The 21,152-nt window shown below is 38.8% G+C and overlaps 4 protein-coding genes across 4 annotated transcripts in view; 2 read left to right on the plus strand and 2 right to left on the minus strand.

Annotated features, from left to right (window-relative positions):
- Positions 1 to 2,193: 2,193 nt before the first annotated feature.
- LOC134818027 (putative phospholipase B-like 2) lies at positions 2,194 to 5,368 on the plus strand. Its single transcript, XM_063827438.1, has 3 exons — positions 2,194 to 2,957; positions 3,099 to 3,830; positions 4,121 to 5,368. Exons 1-3 carry the CDS (start codon positions 2,207 to 2,209, stop codon positions 4,300 to 4,302), a joined length of 1,665 nt encoding a protein of 554 aa, XP_063683508.1. The 5' UTR covers positions 2,194 to 2,206; the 3' UTR covers positions 4,303 to 5,368.
- A 3,385-nt stretch (positions 5,369 to 8,753) lies between these two features.
- Positions 8,754 to 10,028, minus strand: LOC134818740 (variant-specific surface protein VSP4A1-like). Its single transcript, XM_063828385.1, has one exon. It carries the CDS (start codon positions 10,026 to 10,028, stop codon positions 8,754 to 8,756), a length of 1,275 nt encoding a protein of 424 aa, XP_063684455.1.
- A 1,398-nt stretch (positions 10,029 to 11,426) lies between these two features.
- Positions 11,427 to 15,949, minus strand: LOC134818741 (soluble scavenger receptor cysteine-rich domain-containing protein SSC5D-like). The gene is made up of 3 exons (XM_063828386.1): positions 15,897 to 15,949; positions 13,590 to 13,904; positions 11,427 to 13,477 (listed from the first exon to the last, which is right to left on the minus strand). Exons 1-3 carry the CDS (start codon positions 15,940 to 15,942, stop codon positions 11,427 to 11,429), a joined length of 2,412 nt encoding a protein of 803 aa, XP_063684456.1. The 5' UTR covers positions 15,943 to 15,949.
- A 1,582-nt stretch (positions 15,950 to 17,531) lies between these two features.
- LOC134817729 (rab11 family-interacting protein 4-like) overlaps positions 17,532 to 21,152 on the plus strand; it is a 45,718-nt gene continuing 42,097 nt past the window's right edge. The window contains exons 1-3 of the mRNA XM_063826974.1: positions 17,532 to 17,648; positions 17,882 to 17,984; positions 18,959 to 19,093. Coding sequence (XP_063683044.1) covers positions 17,532 to 17,648; positions 17,882 to 17,984; positions 18,959 to 19,093 — 355 coding nt within the window. The remainder of the gene's footprint in view (positions 17,649 to 17,881; positions 17,985 to 18,958; positions 19,094 to 21,152) is intronic.

A 21,152-nucleotide genomic window follows, 5' to 3' on the forward strand; every position in this document is an offset into this window, starting at 1 on the left:
ACGCCAAGCGCGTTCACAGTTCAGCGTACGGCTTTTCGTTTTTGATTTTACAAATGACAAAGCAACTTTTAATGATTATTAATGGAATTATCGGATATTTATAATTCAATATGTATTGATTCTTCTGTAGAAAATAAAAATTGTATTTTACTTTTTTTTTTAAATTGTATTTTTCTTATTACTCCTAACATACTGAATATTTTGAAATAATTCATACAGGATCGTAATGAGCTTAGTCAGACGCAACTTTTAGTACCAAAATTATAATATTTGAAGCACAAAAAGTTTCAAAAATTTGGTCAAAATTTCTTGTGTTCAGATTTAAAGTTTTTGAAAATAATTTTCCTTTAAATCTTAAAATATTAGTACCAAAAGTTTTGTCTCGATGAGCTTATTACGATGTCATAATAATTACGTGATAATAACTGAAAATGTGAAAGTAATAGGCCAAAAACTAAAAATTTGCGCGGAAAAAGCACGCGCGGCATTGTCCTACGTTGTATGACCCGCCGCGCACGAAGTGCGCGGCTCCCCCTGTAGCGTCGAAGTGGTGACCCCCACGGTCATACGTTGTATGACCCGCCGCGCACGAAGTGCGCGGCTCCCCCTGTAGCGTCGAAGACGCTATAGTGAAGCGACCGTGGGGGTCACCACGTGATACAAGGCAATGTTACGCCACTGGCTATATATTGTTCGTTCACAGAGAGAATTCAGTAGAGTGCTCTTGATGTGGCGACTGGCGGTGAATTTGCTAGGGTTTACAGTTTTATTGGCGGAGAGCAAACCGGCTAGGTCTGTGATATTTTTGGTAACACGACTCCTGTCCGACAGCAACATCTGTCCGACTCAGGGTACCAGAAAAAAACGACATCTGTCCGAAATTGTGATCTGATTTCAATAAGACACATTTCAATTAGAGACATGATCTGAACTGTTACTTGCTAATTTGTATACGTGATGCCAACCTTCTGCGATATTGGATGAATGAGGAATCTTCATCTGTGCATGGTGCAGCTTCGTATTGAATTCCAAATGTGGAGAGCGAAGTTAGGATTGGTGGTTGATGTCCGATCCAAGTGTTTTCCACGTCTGGTAGTGGAGGGCCAACTGCGTTGCGAATGGCGAGCTCGTAGTCCATGAGGATGATAGCTGGCAGCCAAGGCCCAAGCTTTGCTCCAGATTCGTAACCCAATCCACCAACTGCTTCAGATACGAGGTATTTCGTCGGTTGATCTCCACCAGAAGCCTTTCTTTTCAAGTTCAGTTTGCTGACGTGGACGGTCGTTTCAGCATGGTGGACAGGGTGAGTGTGATCAGTTGTTTGTCCACGATAGAGATGCGGGCTCTGCAACCCTTTCGGAAATCCGAACATTTCCAGTAGGAGGTGTCGTCTCTTTGTTTGTCGAAGACATATCGGAAGCCATTCAGGACAGGGTTCTTGCATCCAGGCCAATGAAACAATCTGATATCTTATATGAAAGGTTACAAATAGTGGAGATTATTATAACAGTACTATGATTTACAGTGTATTACACGGTACCATTGCATTATACAAGATTCTAGAGCAGATTTTTCAGATACCATGTTCAATGTTGATGTAAAATTGTAGGAATGTGAGAGGTTTCGACAATAAATTTTCTAAAAAATGTGTTTTAGAGCAATTTGCCAATACATTATATAAGTCTCTAAAAATTGTCACACATTGAAACAATGATTGCCCCACACTGCGTGATCAATCTGGTGATGGGACTTGAAAATGGCAATATTTCAATCAAATTTTGAAAATTCGAAAAAATAAAATTCTATTGTATTTAAACGATCATAGTTTCAGCTATTAACCACTCAGGTATCAGCTACTAGCCAGTACCGTTGTGAGAAACATTGAAATATACATCAGTATGCATTACTTGGCTCATTATTAATGGCTAATAATTATTAATTACCTACAAATGCCAAATTTTGACCAATTTACCTATTAACTCATGTGGCATACTGCAAGATCCAATTGGTTAGGAATTTCCTTCCTGAATTCATCAAATTCTGTCACCTTTCTGCAGCCTTTAACAGGGCAGCTGATCGTAGCTTAACATGTTGATTTGTGATAGTTAATAATGATTGTTATGTGTTAAAAATGTTAATCCCAACGTTAATTAACCAACATGTATGAAAAGTTATTGATCTCAAATAAGTTTCCATATTGCAGGGCATGTTGATTGGCGCATTGTGCGCTGCACTTTTATCAGTGGTGATATCTCACCAAACTGTGTATGTAACTGAGGGAAATCAAGTCCTGTCCCATAAACCTCATGGAGATTTCATTGCATTTGTTGAATTCAATGACTCTCTTGGATCCACTGGTTGGACAAGTTTGACAATCATAACCAATGGTTCTTATCCTGATGCTGACCAGGCCCATGCAGCTGGTGTTGGGGAAGGCTATGCCACCGCAGAGAGGATCTTACAAAGTTGGGTGAATACAATGTCTACTTATTGCAAGGAAGCAACTGAATTCTGCAACAAACTCGATGAATTTGTTTATGAAAATCAGTACTGGATGAACTATAAGATAGATAAAATGGCAGGTGTGTCAAATTATTGGTACCATGTTCGTGTTCTCAGCAGACAGATTCAAGGTCTGTATGACGGATTTAACATGGTGTATCCAGGCAGGCTACAACTTCGTGACTTTTATCTCATGAATCTCAGTGGTGATCTTGAGGATTTGGAACAGGCACTGGGTGGCGGATTAAAAGAAGTTCGTGCAAGAAAACGTGACAAAGTTGAAAGGGCACACATGCTTGGAACTGGGTCATGTTCAGCTTTAGTTAAATGGTTGCCTCATGAACTGCTGACATCCCACATCACATGGAATAGTTACCAAAGTATGATCAGGATTGCTAAGAACTATATCTTTAACTTTAGAAAAGGTCCAGAAGATATGAGCAGCAGAATTCCAGGTACTTAGATATTGTATTCTGACTTTTGGTATCAAATGATAACATATTATGGAACCCTAACGGTTACATCAGCAATTTAAAACAATTTTTCATTCATATATTTTTTTCGAATCAGTCAATAGCCAAAGGCAAAATCTTCAGGTAAACGGCAGGTTTTCACATCCTATCCTGGTTATGTGAGTAGTGGTGATGATTACTCACTTCTAAGTTCTGGATTACTGTCTATGGAAACTACTATAGGCAATAGCAATGCATCACTTTGGGAGTTTGTAAAACCGAAGGGGAGTGTTCCTGAGTTCATGAGGAGTGTCATTGCCAACAGATTGGCATCTTCTGGCAAAGAATGGGCAGACACATTCAAGCAGTACAATTCTGGTACATACAACAACCAATGGATGATTATTGACTACAACAAGTTTGACCCAACTGCCAAATCTCTAAGTGACGGCACACTATGGGTCCTTGAACAAATTCCTGGTTACGTTACATCAGCTGATCAAACTGATGTTCTAAGACAACAAAAGTACTGGTCAAGCTACAACACTCCGTTTTATCCAGACATATTCAAGATGTCAGGATGTCAGGTATCTGTTGATAAATATGGTCCCATGTTTGCTTATGACACCACTCCAAGAGCATTGATTTTCAAAAGAGATCAGCACAAAGTTGTTGATATGGAAACACTGTATGATCTTATGAGATACAATGATTACAAAAACGACCCCCTCTCAAAGTGTGATTGTGAGCCACCTTACACTGCTGAAAATTCAATTGCTGCAAGAAGTGACCTTAACCCTGCTAATGGGACTTACCTTCTCCCGTTTTTGGGTCACAGACTTCATGGTGCAACAGACTACAAGGGCACCAATGCTGGTAAATATCAAAGAATTTAAAATTTGAATTGAGATAGTTATTCATTAATATAATTCACAACTCTTTTTCTGCCGTTTTATGACAAAAGCACATGTAAAGATTACTCAAAAATAAGAGGTTTTTAAGCACTTTTTTCTGGAGGCTGGCGATTAATTCTAATAGTTTCTGATGGTTTTCAGGGATATTTCTTGATCCAAAAAAGAAATTTGGGTTAAAGAATTCAGAATTTCAAGAACTTCCAAAGTAAGTATGTACATATTATTATTTATTGAATACCCTTTCTCTTTCAGAGATGATGAAGTCATTGAGTTTCCGTGCAGCAGCAGGACCTACAGCTGAGCAACAACCTCCCTTCAGATGGTCCACGTCTGACTGGTCGGATGTACCGCATGTTGGGATGAACGATTTACAGCACTTCTCTGAAATCACTGTGTCATTTGAGGAGGACAGTGCTGCTGTTGTGGACTTTTGATGAATGTGTTTGATTTTTTAGATCTGGTTTTCTGCCTCTAGTTATATGAATGAAAACCAAGACTTTGTCTTTAAGGCTAAAATTAATTTTGTTTGAATAATTGATACATGATTATTTTTTTGATTTTTTATTCATTTCTATGGTTTAGGGTATTTTTTGAAGTTAAAATTATTTTTCAGGTTTTATAATTATAGGTTTAATTCTTGCTTTATTTTTGAAAGGAGTAATAAGTGTATTCTTTCAAGTTTTTCAGTAAGTCACTTGACTTGATTTCGAATCAAAACATTTTATTCTTAAGATCTTGCTCGATTCAAGCAAGTACTTTGTTAAATGATGTCTAAACTTTCGTTTCATCACACCTGTATTTTATGGTTTTTCTAAATTTCCCAAATTTCTCATCGTTTTTTGTCCATATTCTGATTCCTTTTATAGTTAGAAAATTAATGTCTTCTACTCTCTACATCTAGAAATTGAGTTTGACCCCCTTCATAAGGCATTACTTGTTGCAATTATCTATTCTTCATCAACAATATGCAACCCAACTTTCTTTACCATTTAGTTAGAATGGATGGATTTCTGATATTAACGACTGAAATAAATGTGAGAACTGGACCTACCACTGTCGGTAAGGAGGGGAGTAACCCAGATCTGATGGAGAAACTGGGTGCCACTCTTAAACGATCAAATTCTGCTCTTGGAAAGACATTTTGGGAGTCTCCAAATGACATAAATGAAGTCATGCAGATTGCAAAACGGTTGGGTTATAAGTTGGGGAGTACGACAGGTTTAGGTCAGACTTTCATTGTTGTCATGGAACTGAGCCAAACTTCGTGATCATTTTGAACTTTTTACGAAATAACTGTTATGTTTCTTTTTATAAAATTTCTTAAAAATCTCTCGATCATTTCCTTTTTGTATAATAATATGGTTTATGTCAGAAGTTTTTGTACGATACAGCAATAACTGTATCTTTTTTAACTGATAGTTTTTAAGAAAAATGTTGTCGCAAATATTATAATTTCATTTTATATAACATTTTATATAACATTTTATTCTGATAGACTTATCTCAATGTGATTTAATAGAAATACAAAAATGTTCTTCAATACGATACCTAAATTACTGCTTACTGCTTATTATACATGTATATAATATACCATATATTCTAACACAATCAATTTCTCGCTCATGTTGAAATATAAACTGCATGTACGATTTATAATTGCACAGTATGTTTTATAAGGATTATACAATTTTGCATCTGATCTATTGCATTGGACCTATCTTAATTAGCTAAGGTAGCTAGAGCTTTATCAATTCTGGTTACCTTATAATTACCTAGTGCATCACTAACGCTCAAATGTAAACTCTTATTGGAACCCTTTTTGATTGCACCAGATTTTTCATCAGTTATAAACAATTTGGTGCATCAAAATAAGGTTTGTTGAAGCCTCCTTATGGGTAGGCCACTAGGCCAACACTGTTAAATAACTAGTGATAGTTACATATCTTATATCCCTTATTTAATCATGTTCCCAATCTCTGCTAGTGTATGTCAAGTTCTAGCTGGGAAAACTCAGATGGATAATACAATATGTCTCCATGTTCCCAGTGGTTCCGTCCACCGAACGGATAATTCAGTTGTAGTTACTATTACCAGAGGAATGACTGGCCGCACTGATGAAATGGTTTCTATGTTGCAACGAATCGGTGCAACTTCCACACTATTGAACTACGAAACTTCGAGTAGACGTGGAGGCATTGCTCAAGTTACTAGTAACTTAGCTGTTGAGGGATACAATGTCGTTACTACAACAGTTGTCGGTGATAAAGTACTTTTTTAAATGCAACTCAGATCTGATCTTGTGAACTTTGAATAGGTATACTTTGATTGCAGTTCAAGCATGAAAGTACAATAAAACCTCAATTTACAGCATAGTTTGGGGAAAGGAAAAAAGGATGTTGTAAACTTGGGTGCACTACAGTTATTCAAACTTTTACAAATCTAGAAGGTTTCCTCTGATCAGTTAAACTCTAGTACACAAAAAAGGGCTATAGTTTTATCAAAACATACTCAATTAAGAGGTTTATAATAATGCATGTGAAATAACTAATTGTCCAGGCTAAGCTTCAAAGTGGTAAATCAGGGTTTGCGGTAAATAGGAGTGTGGGGGGGGGGGGGGGGGGGGGGGGGGGGGGGGGGGGGGGGGGGGGGGGGGGCGGTGGGGGGTGTTAAATCGGAGTTTTATCGGAGTTTTATTGTATAATGAATTATTTCGCAATTGTGTTTTTCGAAACCTTATTTTTATCATATTAGAGTATTCCTGTGAAATTGCTACTGAATAAATATAGATATTGATAGGAGTGAGATTTAGATTTTTTGACCACCTTTTACACCATATTGACATATTGGGAGGACTCTTGCAGTGTGAGTTGAAAGATTCCGAAGGGGACACCATTATTTTTAGTTTATTTTCGTTTATTTTAGTTTATTTTAGTTTATTTTACATTATTCAACAGCTGTTTCAATTCTTGGTAGATTTCATTACATTACTGGATATTGATAAATTTCAAAATGTAATCGACTGAGCTGAATGTGATGTTAATTAGTAGCTGCAGTCGTCCCACAGTAATGATGTGATGAATCTGACAAGTAGTCATAGAACTATAGAAGCATGAAAATGATGTACTTCGAGGCGACCTGCTTGTGACTCGACTAGTTTCGGCATTTCAAAGCCATCCACAAGGGAGTATCACTAGCCAATTCAAAAATTTAGACTTAAAGATAGATTTGTTGAGAATGATCAAGTATCTTCAACCGACTCCGGCCCTCGATTAATTAATTTGATAGTGAGATGCAAAAACAGCCCAGATAAATTATTGAATTAATCTAATGTGACCATCCAATATTATAATACACCCGTGTTCCTTATGATCAGCAAATTGATCGATATAGATGACTCAATCTCTTCAACAAGTGATATTATGATATAATATACATTTAGATGAAACTCATACAATGAAGGTATTCAGCTCCCTGTCCATGGACCATAGTTACTAATCCACTAAGTGCGTTTTGTCGCTCAGTCCATGGTCTTGAATGTAATGTAGGTATGATCGCCAACCCAGGCCACTTTATGACATAGTAGGAGCCCTGCTGACCCATATTGTATATTGAAATGTAAGTTTCAAAGCATGGCTAACAGGTCGGTTAGGTTATAACACATATTGTGTGTTATGTATAATGTTGTGTGGGGAGGGGGTGGATATAATCCATCTCAAGTTACAACAACATGTTCTAATTTACTAACTAGGTACATACAACGGTACTGATATAACTGTCCATATAGACCACTCAGATCCTTAGCTGAACCTCAACGACGCTCACCCCACGACCAGGCAGACAGTGGGATTCGAACCTGCAACCTTACGATTGCAAAGCTGGCGTTCTAACCAACTGTGCTACCTGGCCGATAATTATGATAAAATAATTTTGTGAGAATCGTAAAGTGCACGGTATAGAAGAAATACCCGGTATACAGAGAGGTTCACCTCATGATACTAATCCCCAGTATCTGTACAGTCTCCCAAATGACCTGTCCAACGTATCAAATACCCCATTAGGGCCTTATTCATTATTGTATAATGCCTGTTTTGTGTCGGAATATGTACTAAAATCGGTATATCAAGGTACCCGGTATAGAGAGTCAAGGTATAAAAAGGTTTGACTGTACTTGTCCCCATAACTTTTATGTTATGCTTGTTTTATGATCTTGATGTTGTTACTCAATAAGTACGCAAATTGACATAATTTTAATTTCAAACTTGTAAGAACAATAATTATAATAGCTAGCTTTGTCACATTTCATACGATAGGAAATGTAAAAATCATAAGAAAAAATGTATTAATGTATGTATCAGATCATGAAAGTTTTTCCATTGCTATCATCACAGTAGTAATTTAACAGTATACACTATACAAATTACAATACGTCAAACAATCAATGTAACAAAACTAATATGCCTCGGGAAATATCGCCAAATTCTCAAAAAATGAATTATTTTGTTGTTCAGTAAGCACACTGAAACATATTTTTTAATCATAACATAAATTAAATGATTTCTCAATGGGGGTTGCATGAAGATAATTTGATATTTAAAGTACTCTTTAAGTGTATTATAATCATAAAGGCCTAAATAACATTAACATTTTAACAACTAGGTATGTACCTAGTTGTTAAAATGTACATGATGTTGTTAAAATGTACATGATAAAATACCGCAGTTATATTTTAATTCTGTTAAGGTAATGCTTACTTCAGTTTTAATAACACACAAACACAGATAAAAACTAGATCAATAGTCTTTCTTATCCTAGATGGTGCTTCAGTCTTCAATGCTTCACGGGCCCGTTTTTACTCATCTTTGAGACATCCCTCGTTCAAGCTCACTCAAATGACACCTCCTTGTTCCCTCAGCTGATCAACTCTGTCGTCCAAGTAAGAGTAGATGTTCTCGTCGTGCTCACTTCCTGGTGTGAAGTTGTTCCATTCAGCACACCAACTTCTTTCTTCTTCCATTGGCTCCTCCTGAAGTCTCACCGCTGATGGTCCTGCCCCTTCGGGCCAGTCACTGTATTCAACGTTAGGGGTCAATATGGAGGAATACCTTACTGCAACTCCTTGTTCTGGTGTCGTTACTTTCTCTTTCTTTTTCTTCATCATAAGGACTGCTAGGACGATGCACACTAAACCTAGTACGACTGCAATGCCAGCTATGATGGCAGTCATACCTCTACCACCGTGAACTATTTTTTCAGAGGACCCTTCTTTTCCTAGAGAGTTCGTCATACAAAAGACTCCATTGCCTATCTTGTCCAGTTCATTGCACACATCACAAGTGTATTGCTTCCAATACTGCCCGATTTCGCATGTTTGACATTGCGGAGATCCCTTTTTCGAAATAGTGTAGAGAGGACATTTTGTACACTCTACGGCAAAGTCTCCACTGTAGTAGTTCTCAGGACAGGGAATGCATTTCATTGTTTGGGAATGCCAGTAGTTTCCAGCAAGGCAGCTACACGCAGTATCGCTAAGAATAGAAGTAGTTCCATTTGGGCACTGAGTGCATTTTCCGATTGACTTCTGGAAGAAGTCATTTCCTGTGCACAGGATACACTTGTTGTTGCTCCAGAAAGTTTCTGTGCCACAAGAACAGTGACTTGATCCTGGTGGTGAGGTTGAGGAGGATGGGCAATCTGCACAGAAACTCATGTTTCCGACCTTGTAGGAGTTGTGTGGACATGGCTTACATGAACCAGTTATTGGACTGTCCCACTCCCAGGTCATACCGTCCTCACAAACGCAGCTTGATTGGTTAGTTAATGTTCCTCTGTCACAAGTCATGCATCTAGATGCTCCTTTTGCGCTAGCTGAACCAGAGCTGCACTCTTCACAATCCTGTTCGTTCCAGAAGCTCCCTGCAGTACATGTACACGATTCTGATCCTGGGGTTGATGTTGAGGAAGACGGGCAATCTTGACAGCTGATCATATCTCCAGCTTTGTATGTGTTGGCTAGACAAGGCTTGCAGGACCCATCGCTTGGACCGTCCCATTTCCAGGTCATACCATCTTCACAGAGGCAACCAGTTTGGTTTGTTGATGTGCCACCGTCACAGGTGACGCATTCAGATGCTCCTTTTGTACTAGCGAACCAGAGCTGCATTCTTCACAATCTTGTCCATTCCAGAAGCCACCAGCAACACACATGCATGATTCCGATCCTGTAGTTGATATTGAGGAAGACGGACATTCTCTGCAGGTGCTCATTTTACCAGCTTTGTATGTGTTTTGCAGACAGGGGATACAGGACCCATCGCTAGGACCGTCCCATTCCCAGACCATACCATTATCACAGATGCAACTTACTTGATTTGTGTCTGTGGCATCATCACAAGTGATGCATTCAATTGCCCCTTTGCTGCTCACCGAACCAGAGCTACATTCTTCACAGTTCTGTCCGTTCCAAAAAGTCCCAGCAGGACAGGTACAAGACTGTGATCCAAATAGAGAAGTAGAAGGAGATGGGCAGTCTTGACAGCTGGTCATTTCTCCAACTTTGTAGGTATTCGATAGGCAAGGCTTGCATGACCCATCACTTGGACCATCCCATTCCCAGGCCATACCATCTCCACAGAGGCACTCAATTTGGTTTGTTGCTGTGCCATGGTCACAAATGATGCATTCAGATGCTCCTTTTGCACTAGCTGAACCTGAGTTGCATTCTTCACAATCTTGTTCGTTCCAGAAGCTCCCTGCAGTACAGGTACACGAATCTGATCCTGGGGTTGATGTTGAGGAGGATGGGCAATCTTGACAGCTGGTCATCTCTTCAACTTTGTAGGTGTTCGATAGGCAAGGCTTGCATAACCCATCACTTGGACCATCCCATTCCCAGGCCATACCATCTTCACAGATGCAACCTGCTTGGTTTGTTGTAGTTCCGAGGTCACAAGTGACGCATTCAGATGCTCCTTTTGCACTAGCTGAACCTGAGCTGCATTCTTCACAATCATGTTCGTTCCAGAAGCCACCAGCAGCACACATGCATGATTCCGATCCTGTGGTTGATTTTGAGGGAGACGGACATTCCCTGCAGGTGCTCATTTTACCAGCTTTGTATGTATTATGCAGGCAGGGGATGCAGGACCCATAACTTGAACCGTCCCATTGCCAGGCCAAACCATCTTCACAGAGGCAACCTGCTTGGTTTGTTGCTGTAGCACCGTCACAAGTGACGCATTCTGATGCCCCTTTTGTACTAGCCAAACCAGAGCTACATTCTTCACAGTTCTGCCCGTTCCAGAAGGTCCCAGCAGCGCAGGCACAAAACTGTGATCCAGGTAGAGAAGCAGAAGGAGATGGGCATTCTTGACAGCTGGTCATTTCCTCATCTTTGTATGTGTTCGATGGGCAAGGCTTGCAGGACCCATCGCTTGGACCATCCCATTCCCAGTCCATACCATTTTCACATACACAACTAGTTTGGTTTGTTGTTGTGCCACGGTCACAAGTGATGCATTCAGATGCCTCTTTTGTACTAGCTGAACCAAAGCTACATTCTTCACAGTTCTGTCCGTTCCAGAAGGTCCCAGCAGGACAGGCACAAGACTGTGATCCAGGTAGAGAAGTAGAAGGAGATGGGCAATCTTGACAAGCTGGTCATTCCCCCAACTTTGTATGTGCTTGGTAAGCAAGGCTTGCAGGACCCATTGCTTGGACCATCCCATTCCCAGACCATACCATCTTCACAGAGACAACCAGTGCGATCCTCAGTTGCACCATCACTACAAGTGATACAAGTATTTGCTCCTCCCAAGCTAGCTGTGCCAGAGCCACACGGTTCACAGTTTTCCCCACTCCAAAAGCTTCCTTTTTCACAAGAACATACTGCTGATCCTGCTAGAGATGATGCCCCTGTTGGACACAACTCGCATTGCATCACTGCTCCAGCCTTAAATTTGCCTTCCGGGCAAGGCACACATTTTCCTTCCATCTCATGATCCCACATCCAGTACTGCCCGTCTGGACAATCACAAGAACTCCCATCATCATTAGGCAGTGAGTCAACTGGACACTGAAAACATTTTCCACTAACACTTGCAGAGTCACTGGGACATTTTCTACATCGCCCATTACTCCACTGGGTTCCGACTCGGCAATCACACTGGACAGAGCCTGGCTTGGAGGTGGCGACACCTGGACATCTTATACATGATGTAGATCCTGAGGTAGGACTGAAAAAGTTGGCAGGGCACATTGCACAGGTTAAGTTGTGTGGGTAGTGGCCTGCAGGACAGTCAGGTTTTGGACATGTTGGGTGGGATGGACAAGTTGGGTGGGGTGGACAGGTTGGGTGGGGTGGACAGGTTGGGTGTGGTGGACAGGTTGGGTGTGGTGGGCAGGTTGGGTGTGGTGGACAGGTGAGCACAGGTGGACAGGTTGGGTGGGGTGGACAGGTTGGGTGTGGTGCACAGGTGAGCACAGGTGGACAGGTTGGGTGGGGTGGGCAGGTTGGGTGTGGTGGACAGGTTGGGTGTGGTGGACAGGTGAGCACAGGTGGACAGGTTGGGTGTGGTGGACAGGTGAGCACAGGTGGACAGGTTGGGTGTGGTGGACAGGTTGGGTGTGGTGGACAGGTTGGTGTCGGAGGACAATCTGGACATGTAACCTGTGGACATGTGGTTGCAGGAGGACAGGTCAACTGCGGACAAGTTGGCGCAGCAGGGGCTTCTGGGCAGGTTAGTTCAGGGCACGTTGGGACTGTGCATTCAATTTGAGGCGGACACGTTGCTACTTCATTGATAGATCCTTCACAGGACAAGAACACATCCTCACTATGACCACAGTTTTCCTCAGTGACATACGAGCATGAGGCCCAGTCTCCACGTGAGCAGATGACATCATCCAAACTGATTTCTTTGTTAGCCTGCAGGTTGGGGAATTTATTTCCAGATGACCACTGAAGCAATCCTGTGAAGCTCATATGACGACAAATGGCTATGCCAGAGTTGGAAGTGAAGCTGTCGTCACAAACTGTTCCGTCTTTGTAAAGAAGCAGTCCGAGCACTCCTCCGTTCTGTATTTGGTTTCCTTGTCTGTCCACTAGTGAAAATAGAGGTTCAGCAGCAGCAGCAGGGCAATCAAGGCAGGTCTGATCAGGACAAGTTGGGACAGCAGGGACATCTGGGCACTCGATTTGAGGTGGACAAGTTGGGACAGCAGACACATCTGGGCACTCGATTTGAGGTGGACAAGTTGCCACTGTTTCATCTGCCGGATCTGCTTCATCAATGGATCCTTCACAAGACAAGAACACATCCTCAGTGTGACCACAGTTGTGTATAGTGGTGTAGGAGCACGAGTTCCACTCTCCACTTGAGCAGTCAACGTTATCCAACTTTATTTCTCTATCTCCTTGGATGTCGCCGAATCGATTTCCTGATGTCCATTCTTGAAGTCCTGTGAAGCCAATAAAACGACAAATTGCCATACCTGCGTTGTCGTCAAAGCTGTCGTCACAAACTGTTCCGTCGTTATAGAGAAGCAATGCGAGTGATCCTCCGTTTAGAACTTCGTTGCCGTTGTTGTCAATCAGTGAAAATTGGGGTACTCCTGAAATTACATCTTTACATATTCATCGAAATTTTAATTGGCAGTCGGTCGTATTTTATATATTTTTCAAACGATTATTATCACCCGAAATGCAAAAATGGTAATACGTCACCTTGACAAGTTAGAAAGACATCCTCAGAATGTCCACAGTTGTGAGTCTCCGTGTATGAACAGCTATCCCATTCTCCACTGATATCACAGCTTACATCGTCCAACTCTATCTCGTAGTTATTCTGTATTGTCCACTGGGTTTGCGAGTTCCAAGATATCTGCGGTCCAAACCCCATCTTTCGACAGACGGCATTCCCGGAATCTTCGTCGAAAGAGTCGTCGCATACCGTTCCGCCTTTCCAGAGAAGAAGTCCTTCGGCTTGTGTTGTTATTGGCTGTCCATCTCTGTCCACCAATGTGAATTCGGCTATCACGACTGAAAATAACTTTTGATAAATTGATTTGGAATTTTATATCACGGTACCTCAAACGACTAGTTCTGATAAACTAACATCCTTTTCTAATTCCGTTCTTTCCTTATTAGTAAGTTCCTTGATTAAAAAGTTTTTATTAAGTCAACCAAATTTTCGTGCGTCTTACGAAAAGATTTGTTGTTCATTGCGAGGCATAATAGCGTTCTGTGGTTATCAACAGCTGCCATGTCGTTAAAAAGTTGTAAGTTATAAATAGTCGAGATCGAAGATTTGCTAACTCGAAAACGTGAAGAAAATATTTAAACGCCCGTTTATTATTTCGTTCATTGTCGTTCAAATTGTTACCAATCAGGTGAATTAAAAATTATGTCTTGTCGAAGGTTGACGTAAAACAACTGCAATGAAAAGATCAGTTGGATTCCGTCAACAACTAGATTACCAAAGTACGTAACTTAATAAGGGGGCATACCCCAAATCTCTCCAGACCTAATGACCTCATAGGCAGTTCAGGGACCTTCTAGCGCACCGTTTCCACACAAAAAAAATTATTTTGAGAATTCCCATTTTTGTAATCGAGCATTTCCTGGTTAAGAGTGCAATTTTCGGAAAAAATTATTTTGTGGTTGAGACGCTATAAGTTAATCATTTCTTGCGGTATCGGGTTGAAATTTTGCTCGCCGTTTATTCACATCTATGTCAAGGTGTGTGTAAAATCTTGATATCGTATCTAAAAAGGCTGGTGTTTTATGAATTTTTAAAGTCAAAAAGCTAAAATTGTCCTTTTCAGGCTTATTTTAACAAAAAGTCAGTCAGGGAAGATCGGATTATTTGATGCTTGACATCAAATTGTTCTCTGAATTCTGGCGCAGTTTTTGATGCCCTCAAAAATGTTTTTACTCATTCACCTTCTGATCTATTGGACCTCAAAGTCAAACAACAAATTTAGGCACATTTTTTGTTTTTAATATTTACTGATTTTTCTAAAATTTTGATAGGAATGTGCTAGTGACTTTTTGAAGGGTGCAAAATAACCGCAACTAGCACATTTATATATGAGTTATGAACAACAAAACACCCTAAAATGCTTCCCTTTGAAGTTATGGGAGAAAATGTGATGTTTTGGCTTCGCCAGAATTCAGAGAACAATTTGATGTCAAGCATCAAATAATCCGATCTTCCCTGACTGACTTTTTGTTAAAATAAGCCTGAAAAGGACAATTTTAGCTTTTTGACTTTAAAAATTCATAACACACCAGCCTTTTTAGATACGATATCAAGATTTTACACACACCTTGACATAGATGTGAATAAACGGCGAGCAAAATTTCAACCCGATACCGCGAGAAATGATTAACTTATAGCGTCTCAACCACAAAATAATTTTTTCCGAAAATTGCACTCTTAAACTGGAAATAAAATGCTCGATTACAAAAATGGGAATTCTCAAAATAATTTTTTTTGTGTGGAAACGGTGCGCTAGAAGGTCACTGAACTGCCTATGATGTCATTTGGTCTGGACAGCACAAACCACTGTTTTGGGGTATGCCCCCTTAGTCCTTCTTAATGGAATGTGTTGGCATAGTACCTGTCAAGTTATTAGATGTACGTCACGAGAATGATATTTTGTCATGGTAATGAGTAGTAAATAATTTAAATCGATCATCCCTAAAAAGACGATATTATGTCATAGCAATACTAGCAATTAGCATGCCCTAAGCTACTTACCCAATACTGTGCTTCTAACTTAATAAAATGGTTACATGATTACATTGAACGCTTGAGTGTGATGGTATATTATATACTATTATATAGTTACATTAGATTGTAACGTCATGATGTTAAAATAATTGTTCATTGCATTTGAATTTACTAATTCAAATGACTGCAAAATGTAGATCAGACATAACGAAGATCATACATTTAAAAAAATTGTAAAGATACATTTTTTAAAATGTTAACAATTTAAAAAATGTAAAAAATGTATTATCTCTTACCCGACATGAGGAATACCAATAATAGGGCAGAGAGCGAACGAATCATAGTGCGTGTTATAAAAATATTTCAACAAAGTGAAAATGTATCTAATTTACTGTGATCAAATAGTAGACTTAGGTGATCGCAGAAGATGGTAAAAAATTCCCTCTGAGTAGGTATGGAAGTTCTTGTGATTGTGAAATCATCGGTGTCGAATTTTAACCCTCCAGAGTGAAAATGTGCTTTTAGTGTATTTAATCATCACTACACATTATGGAGTAAAGATTACAGTAGGAGCTGGTACGAACTTGAATTTGAGATTATTTTGACCAAAATTAAAACGAACTTATTTGTCTTTGCTAGCACATGGTAACCCGTGATGCAGTTCTCACAATATTTGAGGAATGTGACAGAGACAATGATGGTATTGTTTGGCTCTCTGAGATAAAACAACTTGCCCTTAGTTACTCTTCCAGCAATGAGGTTTCTATCATCAATTTTATCCGTATCAGCATCTCCAACGAATGCCCATCTCCTTCTACTTCTCTACCTAGATCACAGTCTTGTGCATGTGCTGCTGGGACCTTCTGGAACGGGCAGAACTGTGAAGAATGTAGCTTTGGTTCAGCTAGTACAAAAGGGGCATCTGAATGCATCACTTGCGACCGTGGCACAACAACAAACCAAGCAGGTTGCCTCTGTGAAGATGGTTTGGCCTGGCAATGGGACGGTTCAAGCGATGGGTCCTGCAAGCCTTGCCCATCGAACACATACAAAGATGAGGAAATGACCAGCTGTCAAGAATGCCCATCTCCTTCTACTTCTCTACCTGGATCACAGTCTTGTGCCTGTGCTGCTGGGACCTTCTGGAACGGGCAGAATTGTGAAGAATGTAGCTCTGGTTCAGCTAGTACAAAAGGGGCAATCGGAATCATGCATGTGTGCTGCTGGTGGCTTCTGGAACGAACAGATTAACATGATTAACTCTACTATATATATATATAACTCTACTATATATATATATAATATCTTCAACTTGATTAAATTCCCCCGGCAACGACTTGAAACCACAGAGAATTGACTAGTGACCCCTCTCATGTTCTGATTTTGGCTCGAAAGTTGACCGGGAAACTCAAAATTTTAACCAAGGTTGTGCAGAAAAGGATGTGCATATTATATTAAGAATGTAACATCAATTACTGATTCATATAACTCCATCTAACGAAGAAGGTACGTAATAATAAGTTAACTTAAATTTGGAATTTAAAGTATTTTATTTTTCATAATATTGGTTGAGGATATCGCAAGCGGGATGTAAAAGCAATATTTTTTTAAAAAGTATTCCCGTGACAATAAATACCATATATGTTTCACGAGCAGAAAGATGAATAATTCATATTTTCCAAATAATGTTTCATTGACATTACATTTATTGAAACTGTTGGTTGAATTTAACTTTTATTCTTTCATTCTTTTAGGCGATTAAATTGTTGATATAATTTAAATTATATTATGTGGTTAATTATCGATTTTTTTTTCCAAGTTATGTTCTTCAAATTGATACAGTGAAAATATTATTCGATGACAAGAAAAATCGAGAATAAAACTAAGCCATTGAATATAATTGAAATTAACTTATTTGTCTTTGCTAGCACATGGTAACCCGTGATGCAGTTCTCACAATATTTGAGGAATGTGACAGAGACAATGATGGTATTGTTTGGCTCTCTGAGATAAAACAACTTGCCCTTAGTTACTCTTCCAGCAATGAGGTTTCTATCAACAATTTTTTCCGATATCAGCATCTTCAACGTAGTAGTGCCTCACTTGGACATAATAATCTTCAATATTGTTTTTAAAATCTCCTATAATGTTAAACAATAATTTTGGTATCATATTTTGATAGATGACTCGACTGAAATTCGTTTTATTTAAAACAGATTTTAACTAAGAAAATTCGTGTTTTTACCAGTTATTTGTTGTGATTTAAAGCAAAATTACACAGGACGAACTTGAAACTGACCAAGACGAGGATGTCCCTCTCACATTTGAAGATTTCCTTGAAAAGTTTGCACCTCAACTCAAAGGACTGACCCCCGAACAACACAGTAAGAAAAGATCAATAGAGATATTTATAAAGCTTAATCCTTGATCCACCCAAGACCCCCAGCCTGCTCCTAAATAATTAATTTTATAATGCTTGAACCATTCTATGATACACCCAATACCCATGTTCCCTATGATTAATCCCTAGCAAATTAATACTGTGATCTATCGGTATAGATAATAGATATTAAAACTCAATATCTTCAATAAGTGGTATTCTAATACATAGATACATACATATTTTAGATCAAACTGATACAATAAAGGTACTCAGCTCCATGTCCAGTGTCCATGGCCCATAGTTACTAATTCACTAAGTGCGTTTTGTCGCTCAGTCCACGGTTTTGAATGTAATGTAGGTATGATCGCCAATCCAGGCCACTTTATGACATAGTAGTAGCCCTGCTGACCCATATTGTATATTGAAATGTAAGTTTCAAAGCATGGCTAACAGGTCGGTTAGGTTATCACACATATTGTGTGTTATGTAATGTTGTGTGGGGAGGGGGTGGATATAATCCATCTCAAGTTACAACTACATGATCCGATTTACTAGTACTTGAAGCATCACCAGTAGCTAAATTTAACTACGATACTGATATAGAAATGAATATTTTTGGTATTGTATTCGACACTTCGTGTTCGTGTACAATGTACATGGTAGTTTGGCGAATTTAGAAAAAATAGAATATCTAAAAATCGTATCAAACGTGCCCCACCGTTTAGTAATGAGTTATTTATTCAATATCGAGACATCAAAACATACTTAATCTAATTGTTTTGAACTGGTTTTGTATTTTTACATAAATATTTGATAGAGGGACAGAAGTAAAGGGCTGTCATATGAAATACAATATTATGACTAATCAAACTAACACTTGAAGTATTAATTCATCCCGATTATGTTACTGCAAATTGTAGCCTAAAGCAAAACTAAAGACACATTAAAATGTTAAAATACAGCATGTCATTTCAGTTTGTAATGGAGAGTTGGAAGAAGAGAGTAAAGACGGTCAACTGGAAAACTTCCCTAATGAGAACGGAGGTCACGTGACCTTGATAGAAACTGACTCTGGGAACAAGAACCTTATGGAGAATGTTAAGATACTTGGTACGTGAGAATCCCATGACTTTTAAATTGTGCCTGTTTAATGATTTAAATATTTAATGCTTTATTCAAGGTATTAACTACCCATTTTTCTAAAATTTCTCAATTTACGTCAACAAATAAATTAGAAAATAATGAAATATTATATAACATCATGTAACACCTGGAACAGTCTAAAATATATTTATTATATGACAAAATATCATTCTCGTGACGTGGATCTATTAACTTGACTACTTAAATCTTCATAACACATGCACAGGTATAGTACTATGCCAACACATTCCATTAAGAAGGACTTAGTACATTAAGTTACGTACTTTGTTAATTTAGTTGTTGACGGAGTCCAACTGATCATGTCAGTGGAATTGTTTTACGTCAACCTTCGACAAGACATAATATAAATTGACCTGATTCTCTGATTGGTAACAATTTGGACGGCAATGAACGAAATAATAAACGGGCGTTTAAATGTTTTCTTCACGTGTTAGTAATTCTCCCTTTTTGCTGCTTCAACACATGGTTTCTCTCTACACCGTACGCGTACGCTGTACACTGTTCACTCAGCTCAGGGGCTATGGCTGACCAACACTTGAATTACTGAGTATTGAGTAAGGGATAGATATGAGAACTTGAGAAGTAACCGGTAACTCATTTAGTCTGGGTCCCACAGAGATCTGATCACGTGGCTTATTCACTGCCGACCAATTAATTAATTAGCTGGCAACGGTTCAAAATGTAATATGTTGTCCCCCTTTGTAAAGAGAAGCTCAATCGATACTTTGTGGACCATGAATGAACATTAGCATACGGTAAATTTATTGACAACCAATCATATTGTTTCTGTTCCCATCCTCGTGGAATAGTTACATTGTTACTATTAAATGATATAGAAATTTAGGGACAGCTGTCTTACACAAATTATGTGCTTGTGCAGAAAATTCTCCACGCTAACTAACAATCTGACAAATTCCTGCCATACCAACAGTTGCTCCCTTTACGAACAATAGACTTCCTTACCTTATTGAAGTTCAATCACCTTAGCGCTAATAAGCATTTCTTGATAGTTCTTTCGATGCTGTGAATTTATATGGCACGATTGCACACTGCACTGTACAGTACGACATCATTTTCTCGAAATAACATTCGAGGCAAATTGTTTTCTTTTGTGAGCTGCGAATCTTTGAAAGTTACTTTATACTTTGAAGCTTTGAATAATATTTAATGTTTCGCAATTTCTGGCAAAACCGTTCTATTAAGAAGCGAAAGAAGATCTAGTATATTGTTTAGGTAAATTCATAGTTGTTAAGTTCGTCGAAGAAATGCGAAAAGTTCGTCCAGTTCGGCACCTTTTAAAAATTCGTGAAAATTCGTGAAAATTCGTTGCGTAAATTTTCTTGGCATATGTTTTGATTTTATAATGAATGGCTTAGGTGCTATCACTATTACACTTGTAAACAAATGATACAGTTAGATAGTTATACATACTTGTATTGAAAAAAAAAACTAGATCAACAACAGATCATGACTAGTACTTCAATATAAACAGAGCTGGTTCACAGATTACAATTAAGCATCAATTATAGCAACAGCTCACAACTTATCATTGTTATCTAAATAATCTATAGCATATGTGATCTTAGTGATCTTAGTAAAGTTAAAGTTCGGTTAAAGTTCGTCTATTTCGTTAAAAAATTCGTCCAGTTCGGCACCTTTTTAAAGTTCGTCCAGGACGTCCGTAACAACTATGGGTAAATTGTTTCAATACTCAAACATGATTTCATTTGATAATAATATCACCTTCTTAACTTATCTATTAATAGCTCCCTAATATCGACCTCTGTATTTGTAAACAATTTCTAGTTTTTATGCCTGCTGTACTGGGCTGAATACAACTGAACGGTTAATTCTTTAATCTGAGTACAGTAAATCATGAACCAGGGTCCAGGATCAATGGTCATACTGTACTATCACGTGTATTGTATTAGTGTTGTTAATTATCACATCATCAAAATATAGATTATGACCGATAAGCGCCCACTATTTGTGAGCGAAGGGCAGC

Source organism: Bolinopsis microptera, chromosome 7, assembly GCF_026151205.1.
Source record: "Bolinopsis microptera isolate Bmic1 chromosome 7, MBARI_Bmic_1.0, whole genome shotgun sequence".
Taxonomy (NCBI): domain Eukaryota; kingdom Metazoa; phylum Ctenophora; class Tentaculata; order Lobata; family Bolinopsidae; genus Bolinopsis; species Bolinopsis microptera.